The sequence below is a fragment of the Rhopilema esculentum genome, chromosome 16 (assembly GCF_057945365.1).
Source record: "Rhopilema esculentum isolate cy_ngs chromosome 16, ASM5794536v1, whole genome shotgun sequence".
Taxonomy (NCBI): domain Eukaryota; kingdom Metazoa; phylum Cnidaria; class Scyphozoa; order Rhizostomeae; family Rhizostomatidae; genus Rhopilema; species Rhopilema esculentum.
The window spans coordinates 8,659,632-8,675,628 of NC_142830.1; the positions used below are offsets into that span (position 1 = coordinate 8,659,632).

General features: G+C 36.0%; 1 protein-coding gene across 2 annotated transcripts in view; it reads left to right on the forward strand.

The window, feature by feature from the left end:
• The first annotated feature begins 9,113 nt into the window (after nucleotides 1–9,113).
• The window catches only part of LOC135682598 (uncharacterized), a 36,369-nt gene continuing 29,485 nt past the window's right edge, over nucleotides 9,114–15,997 (forward strand). The window contains exons 1-4 of one of the 2 annotated variants that reach the window (XM_065197559.2): nucleotides 9,114–9,378; nucleotides 12,395–12,640; nucleotides 13,157–13,336; nucleotides 14,715–14,762. In XM_065197559.2, coding sequence (XP_065053631.2) covers nucleotides 9,342–9,378; nucleotides 12,395–12,640; nucleotides 13,157–13,336; nucleotides 14,715–14,762 — 511 coding nt within the window. In that variant the 5' untranslated portion in view covers nucleotides 9,114–9,341. The remainder of the gene's footprint in view (nucleotides 9,379–12,394; nucleotides 12,641–13,156; nucleotides 13,337–14,714; nucleotides 14,763–15,997) is intronic. The other variant, XM_089113197.1, reaches the window with a different exon arrangement.

Genomic DNA, 15,997 nt, shown 5'->3' on the forward strand with positions numbered 1-15,997 from the left:
GGGGGGGGGGGGAGGGCGTTCAGAAAAAAAGTGACCAACTTTACTTGATTGACCGACTATTTCTCCATAGAAAATTAATTAACAATGAAATAAATGGTCATATCGCATTTAATGATAACAAGTAAGAGCAAATGATGGCATGAAAGTATAAGGAAATTAAGTTTGCGGAAACTAATATTCTTGGATTTCACGTTTTTGGGTGAATCCATGAGCACCTTTTTGCGAAAAGCCAATTTTAGGATTATCTGCAAAAATGAACTACAGCTTCTTTTGAGCTCCTCATAGCAATAATTGCAGCTTATACAATTTTCTCTAAGTCTGCGGTAAGGGCGTATATGTCTTTTGGTTACATGACATTACAGCATTGGCTCAAAATAGCGACATGCATGGATATTTGAAGTACTTAACTTGCCACAATTTATTTGAAAGCGTCGACCGTCTTATTTATCTATTAATGCTCAAGCTGAATTCTTCATATGCTTGTATTCTTATTTCCTTGTTGATTCACCTTTCAAACCTTGTCGTTTTGCCATTTAATTCTTCCACAGTTGATGATCATTAGTTTGCCGCGAAGCTTCCATTTGCGGATATACTTAGGTGAATTAGTGGGTTTTGGAAAAACTGACGGGACTGAAGTTCCAATTTTTGTACAAGGTGCATTTTGGTATGGATGGAGGTTCAGAAAATTCTCTAGAGCCAAAATTTTTGCTGAAATGATGATTGTATGACGTCATTTTCCTAAATGGCCGGAATTCCTTGAAAAATCGACTTTTTTACTTACAAGTATCAGTAAAACGGACCATGCGAGACATGCTGCAGCTGACGTCTACAGGGCCGTCGGCCGCAGGTTCAAAAGGGAGGGGGGGGCAAAATATATAAAAAGGGCACAAACAGCTTCTTTTCCATAACTTTGGTTATTGCCAAAAAGGTACAGCTTTCATGGTATTTTAGAAATTTAGAAAAAATGACACAGTGCACATAGCAAAACAGTGCCGTCGGAACAAAATCGGGGCAGAGGGCTTCCCATTGCATTACTTCCCATTCAGTACACTGTTATAAATGAAATATACTACAGTTTGACAATTATTGGAAGGGCTCCAGCCCCAAGGCCCCCGCTTCCGACGGCTCTGCAAGAACTATCTTTGCTAGAGGGCAGATATGGCTATGTTCTAAATTTAGGGGGCATACACTCTTAGGCATATTTTCTTGTATAACTCCTCATGTTGAAAATTTTGTTTGTGTAAATCTTTCGTCCCTGTATGATTGATACTATCTTAATGTTACGCTGTGCTTACTTTTGTTTTTAATTTTTATTGTTAGTGGAAAGGGCCCCCAGTTAAGTGGCAGGCACACCTCTATGCAGGCACACAACCTTCACCCATACTTAAACCAGATGCATATTACTCGACAAATATTCAGATAAATTACAAATTACCAAAGAAAAATGAATTTACATTAATGAAATCACACTTTAAAGATTAATATAAACCGAAAATATAATGTTCAGCCTCTAGCTTTTGCAATAATAATTTCCAGTCTCTATCTCTTTCAAAGCGAAATTTCAGTCTCTATCTCTTTCAAAGCAAATGAATTACACGCAGTTTTTTTTCTTAGAAAAGGACACATTTTACATATTTTCTCATCAGGGGGCGTGCCCCCGTGCCTCCGTGCCTGTGGTGAAGCTTTATGTTTTATTTTGTTTCACACTAAGGGGAACTCAACTTTGTAATTTTCACCATAATATCAACACACAAATATCATTACAAGAAATTCCATTCTTCAACAACTCAACAACTACTTCCCCTTAATTACAATAACAAGACTTTTTATACTATTTACAGTGCGCATGTGCAATTACAACAATAGATAAACAGTGATAAACAAAGTATTAATCCTACTACATGCCCCCCCCTGGCTTCAGCGGCCCTGAGTTTAAACATAATTTTTGCCTTCACAAAAATTCTTCCTTTGTGCAAGGATTTATTTTTGGCATTTCTGTTCTCAAATGTACACTTGTAGGGACGCTAGAACCATAGAGTTAAGAGCGTTCTTAACTCTATGGCTAGAACACAGTTTGGGGTCGGGGGGCCTAGATGATTTGGCAAACATTTATTGTAGTTTTTCCACCATCATTTTTAATGCCACAACTTGAATATCGTACTTCAACAAGTACCTTACTCATCTTGCCAGAAGTAAAGAACAACGTAAGAACATACCCATTCTCAGATGAAAAATTAGAATGAAAACCATTCATTTTGAAAATATTGTCTCTTAAAAAACAGAGTAGATTTTGTCAACTGATAAACCGTGCTTCTAAAAATGACAATCAAAACTGTTCTTTGATGTTCTGAGAAACAATTTATAGTTTTTGAAAATAGAAAAATAAGTGTTGAAATATCTAGATAACCAGGGACGGAATTAAGCAACAATGATTGGGGGGGGGGGTGGTGTTAGACACTGATTGGATTTTGGTGTCACACTCTTCAGGTCACTAGAGAATTATGGAAACGCCCATTTTCAAAATTCGACTTTTAACTTTGAGGCAGGGATGTAGTAAAAGTTTAACAGGGGGGGGGGGCTATATGAAATTTCTCAGTTGATCCTATCATGTGATCATTGCAATTTGAACATGAAGAGTGATAAGTGTTTTTATGCCCTGTTTACACTTGATCGGATCCAAAAAGTATCGGATCCATGTGGATCCGAACTTATTTTTGAGGGGTTGTTTACACGGGATCGGATCTGAAAAAATTTGCGTTTACATGAGATCGGATCCAAGATGCGCTCACTCCAATATTGAAATTTTGGCGGCAATTATTCAACCTCAGAAAATAAGGTAATAATAAAATAACAAAGCTATTGTATCTGCCTTCATATTTTTGATTTTTGTTTCTAAATAAGATGCTGCTTAGATTTTGTTTATTTTATTTGCCAGCACAACTTTCAGAAGTTCAACCAAAAACTTTTCCCTTTGGTCGACGACCTTATTCATTTTTATAAAACAGACATTTTGATAAATAGATTTTATTGCTGAGGATAATTGGATAAACCAAGTCGAAATATTTGAAACAACAAATTTCTTACGAAGTAGCTCGAAATGGACATCTTCCGCCTTATTACCTGTTTGAATCCGATCCCAAACGTTTACACGAGACCTTTTTGGGATCGGATCCAAACGGGACCATCTTCAAAAGCGATCCCAAACGGGTACGGATAGTAGATCCAAATGGGATCGGATCGGCCAGGTCCTGTATAAACGCAAAGCCTATCCCGAGGGGCAAATTACTCCAAGAAAATCTCGTACACTTTTTGCGAAAATCCTATTGTTTCATTTGAAAATCCCTAGAAATCCTTTTGTTTTAGGGAAAATCTCGTACGCTATTTGCAAGAGTGAATTGTCCCTCGGCCTATCCGTACCATATTCTAAGGATGGCCAGAAGATGCATCTAAAATATTTACAACATCGATAAGGAAAATCCAAGGCAATATTCGTCAGTTTTTTTGTTGATAATTTTGACCCATTGGTTGGATTTTAAATTGACAAATTTTATCTCGTGTTAACAAAACAGAGCAGATATTATCAGCTAATGAATTAGTCGTCATTGGGTGACCTGTAGTGAATCAAAACTCTTCACAGCTTTCTTTGCGTTCGACGATTCTTGGCTGTATCTGAGCACAAATAATAAGGGGGCCGAGCCCCCCAATTTTTCGAAAATTTTGAAGAAAAAGAGATAAGAAGATAAATAAAGCAAAATCTTGGCATTATTTTGTTACTACTGACACCAAAAAATCATTTTTACCGAATGGAAGCAAAAGTTACCGAAGGAAACAGAATTATTGGGGGGGGGGGCATCACAGCCCTTACACCCTCCGCTAAATCTGTCCCTGAGAATAACATGAACAACAACCGAGTCTCAAATTATCGTAAAGGAACATCAAGCCTCAGCAAAAAGTTAACTGTTTCTTTCAAATAAAGAGTGAGTATACACAATATTTTGTGATCAGTTCGAGCTCTGTAATCAGGGGCGTTACCACTGATCTGAAAAAAAGATCACTGGGCGTAACTTGGCCAATAGGTTTAGGGGTTGAAAAGGGTTTCTGCCCTGCAAAACTGAGTGGTGCCCTACAGACCTCGTAGCAACGGTTTGTCTATACTAGTGAAAGCTTTACCAGTGTACACTGGTCTTTACCAAGGACAAACTTCTGAGCAATAAAAACAAACTTGAAACTTCATTGCCTATGAAATATCTATTTCTCTACGTGAGCGTAATTTGTTTTTTATTCATTTTATTTATTGTTGGTTTGCAAAATACTAGCTAATAAACAGCTAATGGGGGGGGGATACATGATGTAGACAGCGCAACGAAATTTAGCCAAGTGGGACTAAGAATCAAGTTTAGTGAGGTAGGAGGACCCACCATGGTTGGGTCCGACGTGAAGAAAATTTTTGAAGTTATACCTTGTAAAAGGGCTAAAAAGCATCTTTCAGACAAAAATTTAGCAAAATACTATTGTGCTAAAAGAACTGATTGTTTATTGAAAATATTATTGTTTATTGGGAAAAATAGGAAGGGGGAATATCATGCTTAAACTCTAGTATTAAACGTTGGAGAACGAAAGAAACGGCAACCTTTCGTTTCAGATTGCACATAGTTGTGAATGACAGAGGAAGATGTTGTTTTGATTTGGGGGATTTTTTTTCCTGAACAGAAATGTGCAGTTTCTTGTATCGAGAAGGCCATGTTTACACATCCAAAATTGAAACATTGCAATGATACAGTAAATGATTTACTGAATTAATGCAAATAAAAGAAAAATGATAAAAATATACGTAAAAAAGTTAGCAATTAGATGAAAAAAAATTGGTATCTCAACGATTTATTATGTTTTTTAGCTCATACACTGTTAAAAAGTAATATATAAAATGATAAAAATTTTTTTTCTTGACCAAAGTGGGGGCTTTCAGCTCTCCATTCCCCCCAGTGGCGCCGTACCTGTCATGAAAATAATTTACAACTTAAATTAATTTGCATGGACTCAATTTTGCGCACATAAACATATGCATCCATCATTGCATCCATTGGCTATGACTTCGGTAAGAAATGCTTTCGCTTTGCAAATAACGGAGCTTTTCCTTACATACCTGTTCCGTTCTCTAAAATGCAATGTCAGGAAGGGAGGTTCATAGAAAATACGATATTTCCATTTCAAAATTCCTAAAAATATACGTAAAAAAGTTAGCAATTAGATGAAAAAAAATTGGTATCTCAACGATTTATTATGTTTTTTAGCTCATACACTGTTAAAAAGTAATATATAAAATGATAAAATTTTTTTTCTTGACCAAAGTGGGGGCTTTCAGCTCTCCATTCCCCCCAGTGGCGCCGTACCTGTCATGAAAATAATTTACAACTTAAATTAATTTGCATGGACTCAATTTTGCGCACATAAACATATGCATCCATCATTGCATCCATTGGCTATGACTTCGGTAAGAAATGCTTTCGCTTTGCAAATAACGGAGCTTTTCCTTACATACCTGTTCCGTTCTCTAAAATGCAATGTGTAAAACTACTAAGTTTTACAGGGCAGATAAAGATCGAAAACCAGTCTCCAGTTCGCAATAATGCTTTTTAAATCAAGATTCTTCAATAATGAATGCATAAATTAGCAGCAACCAACGATTACAACATAACGACTTCTTTCAACGACAACTTCGACTCGACTGGACTTGCACTCAAAGAACATACGCTTTTAACAACATGAGTGACGCACACAAAACCCTAATGACACAAATTAACGGCAAATGAACTAATAACAACTAAAAAGAGATGGCACGATGACAAACATTCTCATTAACAATAACGAACCACAAACACGATGCACGACAGACAAAACAAGTTGTACAACATTACTCCCCCCTTTGAAAGACAAGCCTCCTGGCTTGATCTCTCGAAGGGGAAGAAACATAAAAGTATTATAAGGCAGCACGAAGAATCAAATAAAATAATTTTACTGAAATGAGTAAATCAAGTACCATCTAAGAAATAATGTCCCTGTCCAAGTTTATTCCGTCCATACGGTTCTCTACCCGAGGCTATAATAACATTGTGTACACGGAAAGGTCCTTCTCTTCTTTTAGTGTCCATCAAATTTTTTTCATATGTTGTGGCTAATAAACCCTCGTCAACTTCCATTGGTTTTGAAGAAGGCAGTCGCGTCACCATTGGTCGTGATAGTTTATGTGACTCCAATTCATTGACAATCTCCTCCAATTTCTTAACTCGAGTTTGAAGATCTTGAAAGTGTGGCTCATTTCTTTTGATGTTGCCAATAAAGGTAACCCGAGGTCGCTCTTCAGCTACCGAGGCAACAATCACAGGTTCATTTTGATCACACTTCTCCTGGGATGCTAAAGAAAATTTCCTGTCCCTACAATATTTGGCAACGTGACCAACGCGCAAACAACAATAGCAAATGGGCTGGCCATCTTCAGCACGATAGACATTAGTTCGATTCACGAAGAAATTTCTCCCATTCTCCTCTGCCAACCTCACCCTTTCGGCCATGTGAGATACAACGGTCTTTATAATATCCAACAGAACTTCTCTGAATTGTTCTGTTGAAATCATTTCCATTTTTTTCTGCGAATTCGTCACGTCGTGGTCACCAATGTAAAATAACGTTTTTTTTTAAACCAAGGTTCTTCAATAGTGAAAGTATAAGAAAGTATAAATTAGCAACAACCAACGATTACAACATAACGACTTCTTTCAACGACAACTTCGACTCGACTGAACTTGCACTCAAAGAACATACGCTTTTAACAACATGAGTGACGCACACAAAACCCTAATGACACAAATTAACGGCAAATGAACTAATAACAACTAAAAAGAGATGGCACGATGACAAACATTCTCATTAACAATAACGAACCACAAACACGATGCACGACAGACAAAACAAGTTGTATAACAAATGTCAGGAAGGGAGGTTCATAGAAAATACGATATTTCCATTTCAAAATTCCTAAAAATATACGTAAAAAAGTTAGCAATTAGATGAAAAAAAATTGGTATCTCAACGATTTATTATGTTTTTTAGCTCATACACTGTTAAAAAGTAATATATAAAATGATAAAAATTTTTTTTCTTGACCAAAGTGGGGGCTTTCAGCTCTCCATTCCCCCCAGTGGCGCCGTACCTGTCATGAAAATAATTTACAACTTAAATTAATTTGCATGGACTCAATTTTGCGCACATAAACATATGCATCCATCATTGCATCCATTGGCTATGACTTCGGTAAGAAATGCTTTCGCTTTGCAAATAACGGAGCTTTTCCTTACATACCTGTTCCGTTCTCTAAAATGCAATGTCAGGAAGGGAGGTTCATAGAAAATACGATATTTCCATTTCAAAATTCCTAAACGGCCTTTTACGAAGTTCAGAGGTGGCGTTTTTGCGTGGCAATAAAGCTCTTCTTGGCGCCCTGCGAAATCTTCGATTGCCCTGCGAAATCGACTATTTTTCGGATTGGGGGGTGTCACACCCCCACAGCCCCCCGGTATTTTCACCCTGTGTCTTTCGATGTTTGCGTCAGTCATTTTGTTTGTCATCGTGCCATATTTATTTTCGTTGTTATTAGTCCATTTGCCGTCAATTTGCGTCATTAGGGTTTTTTGTGCGTCACACATGTTGTTAAAAGCGTATGTTTTTTTCAGTTCAAGTCCAGTCGAGTTGAAATTGTCGTTTAATTCAGTCGCTAGAGTTTAGATGTGATTTTAGATGTTCGGATAGCCGTCGTTATTTCGAGAAGTTTGAAGCATACCAGTTTTGCCGAAGTGAGCCGTTTAGTCGTTGTTGAATTAGATGAAACTATAAGAACCGTCGAGCCAAGAAATCAGAACAGGCTTATCAATTTTTGAACTTTCTTTTACTGTCGAATCTGCGAACACAATACCTGTAAAACCCTCGTAAATTCAGTAGTTTTACAATACTTTACTACTAAACAAACTGATTAATGTTTATTGGGAAACATAGGAAGGGGGGGTGTTATGCTAAAACTCTAGTGATAGACGTAGGGAAGGAAAGAAACGGTAACCTTTCGTTTCAGATTGCACGTAGTTGTGAATGCAAGACCGTCGGAACCGGGGGGGGGGCTGGGGGGCTGGAGCCCCCCAATAATTTTCAAACTGTAGTTTGTTTCCTTTGTGTTTCCTACAGTGTACTGAATGAGAAGGAAAACAATGGGCAGCCCCCCCCCCCTTATATGAATCTCATTCCGACGGGACTGGAATGACAGAGGAAGATATTGTTTTTCTGAACAGAAATGTGCAGTTTCTTGTCTCAAGAAGGCCATGTTTACATATCCAAAATGAAAACATTGCAATGATACAGAAAGTGATTTACTGAATTAATGCAAATAAAAGAAAAATAATACACATGAATAAGTTAGTAATTATATCAAACAAAATCGGCGTTTTTCTCTTCTTATTTCATACACTGTTAAAAAGTAACAGAAAAATGATAAAAATTTTTTATCTTGACCAAAGTCACGCTTCAGGAGCGCCGTGCCTGTCATGAAAATAATTCACAATTTAAATTTATTTGTGTGGATTCAACCTTGCCCTCATAAACATATGCATCAATTATTGCATCCATTGGCTATGACTTTTGGTAAAAAATGCTTTCGCTTTGCAGATAACGTAGCTTTTCCTGACATACCTGTTCAGCTCTCTAAAATGCAATGTCAGCAAGGGAGGTTCATAACAAATATGATATTTCTTCAGAGGTGGCGTTTCTGAGTGGCATTAAGTTTTTTGGCGCCATGCAAAGTTATCGATTGCCCTGCGAAATCGACTATTTATTAGATTGGGGGGGGGGGGTGTCACAACCTCCTAAACCCCTCCGGTATTTTCACCTCTGTCTGTAATTGCCCCCGGCCCCCTAATATTTTTACCTTGTTACCTTGCATTTTCTAAGGCTCTGTTTATCGTCAACTCGACTATGCCTTTCACCACAGAATGCTTTCATAGCAAAGCAAATGTTGCCACTCCTCCAAGAAAAATTCCTATTGTACGACCCTCTCAAGGAGCAAGGGACTTTTTAATCCCGCAAAAAGCCAGTCAACGCAGCGAATTTTAAAGCCAACAATTAAACCATCATCGAGAGAATTGAAAAAAGTACTTTTACATTTGTTGGGGCAAAGTGCGACCTTGCTTTCAAGTGTGACATTCTAATACCACCCGCAGGGCGGCATTGGAGGAGATTTGAATCTGGTAGTGGTTGCAAGTTATTCGCACGTGACGGCTGGAAGTCTCCAGTTAGCTGTCGAGATGCTGCGGATAAGTTTCCTTACGCTGTTATTTGCGAGTAAGTGGAATTTCTTGGTTTTGTTTATTAACTATGTAAGTTTTTTGTTTATTTCTGATAATAGTGTTTATAATTTGACTGTGTTTGGGAATTTTTAGCGCGCAAGGCCTAGCTTAGATATCCTGCAGCGAGTTGGTCATGCATCGAAATTATCGAAGGTTGATGCATTTCCAAAGAATGCAAAAACAGTTCCAATCACCTGGGGATTCCTTGAAACTTGAATATAAAACCAATCTGCTATCAGGGTATAAATCTAGTGTTATGAACAAAGATAAATGTTTCTGTGTTATCACTCCTCGGGCTGTGACGAATTTATTGAAAATTGTATGTATCTATATTGGCTCTCCGGCCCCTCTCTTATCATCAAAATTTTCTATCCGGAACAAAACGCACCGTTATACGGTTATGAGGTTCCGTGTTTGCCATTTTTTCAATGCTGGAATATGTCTATAAAGGCAGCAAAATATATTTTAACGATGTCGAATCTGTAAGTAAAATCGTTTCGGCAAAAATACGCCACTTAAGCTCAGAATTTTTTGAAAGGATAATCTCTGAATGCGTTCTGAATTTGTTTACATCCAATCCTAACATTTGTTCTGTTTCTACGTTTCTGACAAGCTGCAAGTCTTTTCGACCATGTTAAACCATTGGTTTTGAAGACATAGTAATTTTTATATCTCTAAAAGCTGATAAGGAAAATCATGCCGCTGTTATAGCCCTTGCATTCTACATCTTTTAGATGGTTTTGATTTCAGTCGATGTTCTTGTTGGTTTTTTGAAATTTGAAAATCTAAGTTGTCAAAAATGCTGAACTTTGATAGCAGGCCATCAATTTTGGTCGGTGTTTCATAACTTCAAGGATTTGCCCAGTCGCATCAGCACTGGATTATCACATGACGAAAAATTTAGTCCAAAACCTGAATCAGCTATTCAGCATGGAATGGATAACGTTTAGGGGGCGTGGGCTATTGGAAATTCTGACAAGATCATTTTGAGATATTTTGAGAACAAAAAATGAGTTTTAATTTATTGCAACTTAAATCATGAGACAATGCATTTTCTGACAGAATGTTTCACAGTGATATTTAGTCAAAACTACATTTTAACTTGTATTATATAACAAGCTTCAATCGTTTGGCCTGTAAAAATCAAAATTATTGTCAAGTATGGGGTAAATTTGATCAAGTAAAAGAGGAATTTACCAAGCCAAGAAGATTTGTTTTACTTTTTATATCTATCTTAGTTAAGTTCTATAGTATCTCTAGTGACCTGTTATCATTACCAAAGTCTAGCAGCCAAGGGGGGTCACTTGAACATTTTATATACAGGGGGTCCAAAGATCATGGGAAAGAACTTTCCTTGTGATCTGATACCTTTAGGTACTTGATTGAACAACATACATTTTTTATACATATGGGTTCGAACTAATACATAAAAAGAATTGAACTGATTATTTTAGGAAGCACAAGGGTTTGTGTCTATTGACCATATAGGATTGCTTCTTTTTCAAATTTCCTAAATCACTACCATTATTGTAGCACCGTTGGCAGTTCAATAGACGTTTGGAACTCTGTACGATTTTCATCCTTTTGATAACCGTCCCGTTTGGCTGTTTGGACATTTTTGAGGTCTCCGGTTGTTGTTGGGGCAGCAAATGGGGCTGAGGGTGGTGGCTGCCTGTCTGCAGGTTGGGGGTCCTGTCTGCTTGTTTTCTTGTGCTCGTGTTATGTATTTTCATGTACATGTGTTATGTATATTGGTAGAATAGAACATTGTCTAAATTATTATAGGAAGTACAAATCTATTCAAGTCTAAATTTCTATGGCTAGTGGTCTTCTATGTGCTCAACAACAAGATGTCTTATCAATATTATTTTGTTATTTTTAGGTCTTATCAACACTTTTTAGCTGATAATTATGGATCTTCAAAATTTATTTTTGATACTCATAGGCGAACTTTTATAGCTGCAGATAGACCTCCCCGTATGTAAAAATTTTGAGTTACTCCCTTGGGTCTATCAGCTGATAGATATCTAAATAATCTGAAAACTCTGATTCAACCAAGAGAACCCAAAGAATACCCAAAGATTCTTGACTGATAAAAGATTGGTCAGTTATCATGTATTTTAAGACCAGCTAAGTGATACTTTTGACTGGATATTGACATTTCATATATTTTGAAGCCCCTTTTGGCTTTCAAAAACAATTCAGGTTAAGGGTACAGTAAATTCCGGGCTAGCCAGGGTATTAGAACTGATTGGGTGTCAATTTGACAAAGCCTTCATCTGAACAAGTATCTATGTAAAGAAAAACTTCAACACCTCTTTCACAGCCAAGAACTGCTTCAACAATTTGAAATACTTAATAAACTTACTGCTATAATGCTTAGTACTTACAATTTCAAAAATTTTTACCGATTTTTTAATTATTTATTTTGCACAGAATTATGTATTTTCTTTTTCAAAACTATTTCACAAATGGAATATAAAGATTTTATTAGAAAGCACAAAAACAACATAAAAACAATGTGTACCAATAAAAACTGAGGTTTTGAAAACTTTCCAAAAAATGTACAAAAACGGAAGCAGTGGTAAAAACCACAAAAATGAACATTTTTACTTTGTTTTGTGTACGTGTGAATACAAAAAAACGAACTTTTTCCTCATGAAATGATATGAAAGGAAATTTTATTGTTTGAACAGGGCCTAAGAATGTTTACTGTATAAGAAGTGTGATAAACCACACTTCTTGTGGAAGCAAGATGGGTGCCAAGGTGTGTGTGTGTAATTGCATGGCTTTCCCAGGATAGCCTGCTTATAGTCAACTGTCCCCTTTAAATAACATTTATGCAAAAATTTTTACAACATACTAAAAGCTTTATTATCTGACACTCCTAAGTGTATAAAACATGAGAATAAGGGTCCAAAAGAACAAGATGCAAAATATTACCCAGTTGTATGGGTTTGCATGGCTTTGTATTGTGTCACCCATATAATACTTTGATACTTTCCTGTTAGGTCTGGTCTGTGGTGAATGTCCTTCAGATTGGTTTATAAATGGTCAATATTGTTATCACTTCCATGATATTACATACTCAACTAGTGGCATGAGCTGGAATGACTCAAGGCTTGCATGTCAGAGGTATGGGGGTGACTTGGTAGTTATCAAGGATGCTGCAGAACAACAACTTATTGCAAGAAGGATGACTCTAGCTCAAAGGCGGCAGCATTACTGGATTGGACTGACAGATGCTGCCCAAGAAGGCAAGCTTCTCTTTCTTTACAGTTTGATATGCCAAAGGGGGAAAGTTATGGAAAGGGATGAATGAAATTTGATTTTTGGAATTGCAGAATTTCGGATGTGCTATTGTCTTTCTAGATTTGCAGATACATTTGAAATTCCAATGCAATCAAAGTAACTAAGAGAAGAGTCACAAGACACTTCAAGTGTTTTGAATAGGGAGTGGCACTTAGAGCTTATTTTCCCACATGTTGCTCTGTCAAATATTCTTAATACGCATTGTTGTATGTTACATGGTTTGTGTTTTTATACAGTGGTAGTACATAAATAAGAAAGAAAACATGAAATTTCCAGTTTTCATTATTTATATTTATCAGAACTTTGTCTGAATAGTTATAAAAAATGTTATAAAAAAACAGATGTCTAAATAATTGTAAAAATGTTTTCAAGTTTCTATGATGAATGCACCAATTCATTTTTCTACTGACAAAATGAAAAATCTACGAGTCACTAAAATCCAACATGTTTTTATTTTCTAGGAACATTTGTGTGGATTGATGGGACGTCCTTAGCTGCAACTGGGAGTCACTGGAGGACTACTTCTGGAGAGCCAAACAACTGGGGTGGAAATGAAGATTGTGCTGAGCTAAATAATGATGGCCTGTGGAATGATAACTCTTGTAGCAGAGAATTCGCCTTCATTTGTAAGAAAGACAAAGGTGTGTATCTAAAATGAAAAACAATGAGAGAGAGAAATCATCATAGTAGAATATTGAATGGTAATAGAAACTGCACTCAATGCTGTCAGTTTCTATTATTTTTATCAAGTGTTTTATGCAGGATATTGCTTATATAGAGACAAGGGATGCAGTGCTTTAAAATAAGAGGCAGTTAAGAATAATTTTAAACAAACCCTAAGGTACCAGGACAAGCCCAACCAAGGAACTATGACAAAAAAGTAAAAAATTGAATAAACTTTTTCAAAGGATTGTTGTAGCCATGCCCCTCTGCTCCTGTGTCCCAATTATATGTTAGCCTGCTCGTGACATCTTGCAGAAAAAAAACGAAGTCAAAGAAATCAATTTTTTAAACATGATAAAATATTCCTGGTTTAAGTTGCGCAGGACCATCTTATGTATACAGATTCTAATCATTTGGACTAGGTCTTTCCAATTAAACTGTCTGTGGTTTCAATATGTCAACACTCTTCTGTCTTTGTGGGTACTTATCTCACTGAATCCCATTTTCTATTGTCAAAAGATCTTTTACACCAGCTGTGTTAAGTGACCATATCTACAGATGTGATATAGCATACTTTCCTATCTAACAAAAATTTAACAGATAGTTTCTTTTGAGATATCATATCCCTGGGGCTATTTTTTCTTGGATATGAGTTAGCATTGCCAATTTTTTATTTTAATGTTAGCCAAAAATGAATCATAGAATTAGATTCTTCATGTTGAAATAAGTCTGTGCTGAAAATTTCATGTTGTTTCAAACGCATTTCACTGCAGCAGCAACTTCAGGTCAAGCCTTTAGAAATTGTTTGGAATTTTTTTTAATATCTAATTATTCGAAGCCTATTATCTAAGGACCTGACTGTCCAACCAGCATGGAATTTTCAATGATAAACTAAATTCAACATGATAATTTCAAATGTTAGGTCCGTTTTTGAAAAGGGTCAGTAGATAGTCAGATACACAATTGATAATGTCAACGTGAAACCAAGCATGGCTTAAATTTACTATCTGATGTTACTAAACCCTTATGGTTGGGACTTGGGATAACATCCCAATATTATAACACAACATTCTTTTAACAACTCCCACTCTTCTTCAACATTGTTGCTTTAGTAGGAAGGCAACCACCTGTAAAGGTACTAGATGAGCCTGAAAAGTAAGGAAAACATTTTGAACATTGCTTGTCAATTCATTTTCATTTCTTTTTCCAATACAGTAACAGATTTTGAAATATGTTGATTAACATTCTAAGCTTTGCACCACCATCCCACCGATATCAATCAAGAGTCTTTACTATTGAATCTTTGCATTTTCATTTATCTTTAGCTATTAATTACAATCATGTTTTGTCTTTTAGATACCCCTATTCCTCCAGCACCAACACTGCCTCCTCGTCCTTCTTCAAGTAAGTTTGCTCTGTTTTGAAATGTTTATGAATGTGGACCTTCCTGTTAGTAAGTTTGTGGTACCTATTACCTAGGATGTCTTCTTGGAAATCAATTTAGGTATTTTTAAACTAGAGATTTTCATTATGAAGGAAGTTTATTTGTCCTGATTCAGGTTGCTTTCACAAAGATATATCTTTAAATGTACTGTTGTCATGTGCTCCTTTATCAGCTAATCTGTAACATATTTGACTGATTTAGTATAATAAGAGACATTTTATTTTAGCATCCATAGTGATGTGGTCCAATTTCGAAAATTCAAAAATTCATTTTTGTGATTTTGTCATTGAAATAAAATCAACTTTAACAGCTTCATTGAATAATGTATTTCTTTGGCTCTACAACCTGAAGGACATTGTTCAGGCATCTTGACAATTGGCATTTTACATAATTGGTGAAGAAATTCTAATGCAACTGTGCAGCATAACCAGCTTTTGTTCTCCTATACATTCATTGATCTTTAGAATGTTATGTTAAAGGGCACTTTCTGACTCACTGGTGGTCATTTATTGATCTTACTTTGGCAGTTAATACCCTTTAATAGACAGTAATGATGCAAAGCTCTTCATTATACCCCCCCTGCCCCTAAGAAAAAATCTCTTTTGTTTGTTGGCAAAGTAATCTAACGTTAATGACCTAGTCTTCGATGATCTGTGGTAATTCATTTTTTTAACCTCTATATTCAGTATACTGGTTACTTAATATTTGAAAATAATTGAAAATGTTTGAAAGCGCATTATTATTATTATTTAACTACTAACCTGCATCTGTTATCATTCATCAGTCTTATAATCCTTAAACCAAGGACGTACTATTACAGTGGCAGCCATTTTTGAAGTACTGACATGCTTGTTAAGTTAGGGTCTCTTAAGAAGATATGTTACGAGGTTGCAGGTTATCAATTTTAGTATGATGCAAATCCCCTAACCTACAGTCATTTAATAGTTAATTCTCGATAACTAAATTTTAGCCAATTTTTAATTAGAAACAAGGGACAAATTTACTAATATTGCAAGTTTTCTAGGCAAATATTTGTTCGAATACACTCATTTTTTTTATAAGAAACTGGCTATAAGAAACGAGTACTGGACAGTCAGAAAAAATTAAGAAACTTCAGTACTCGAAGCAAAAAAATTAAGAAACTATTAAATCGTTATAAAATTGAGAACAACGAAATTTTGTAAAATCCAAGAAC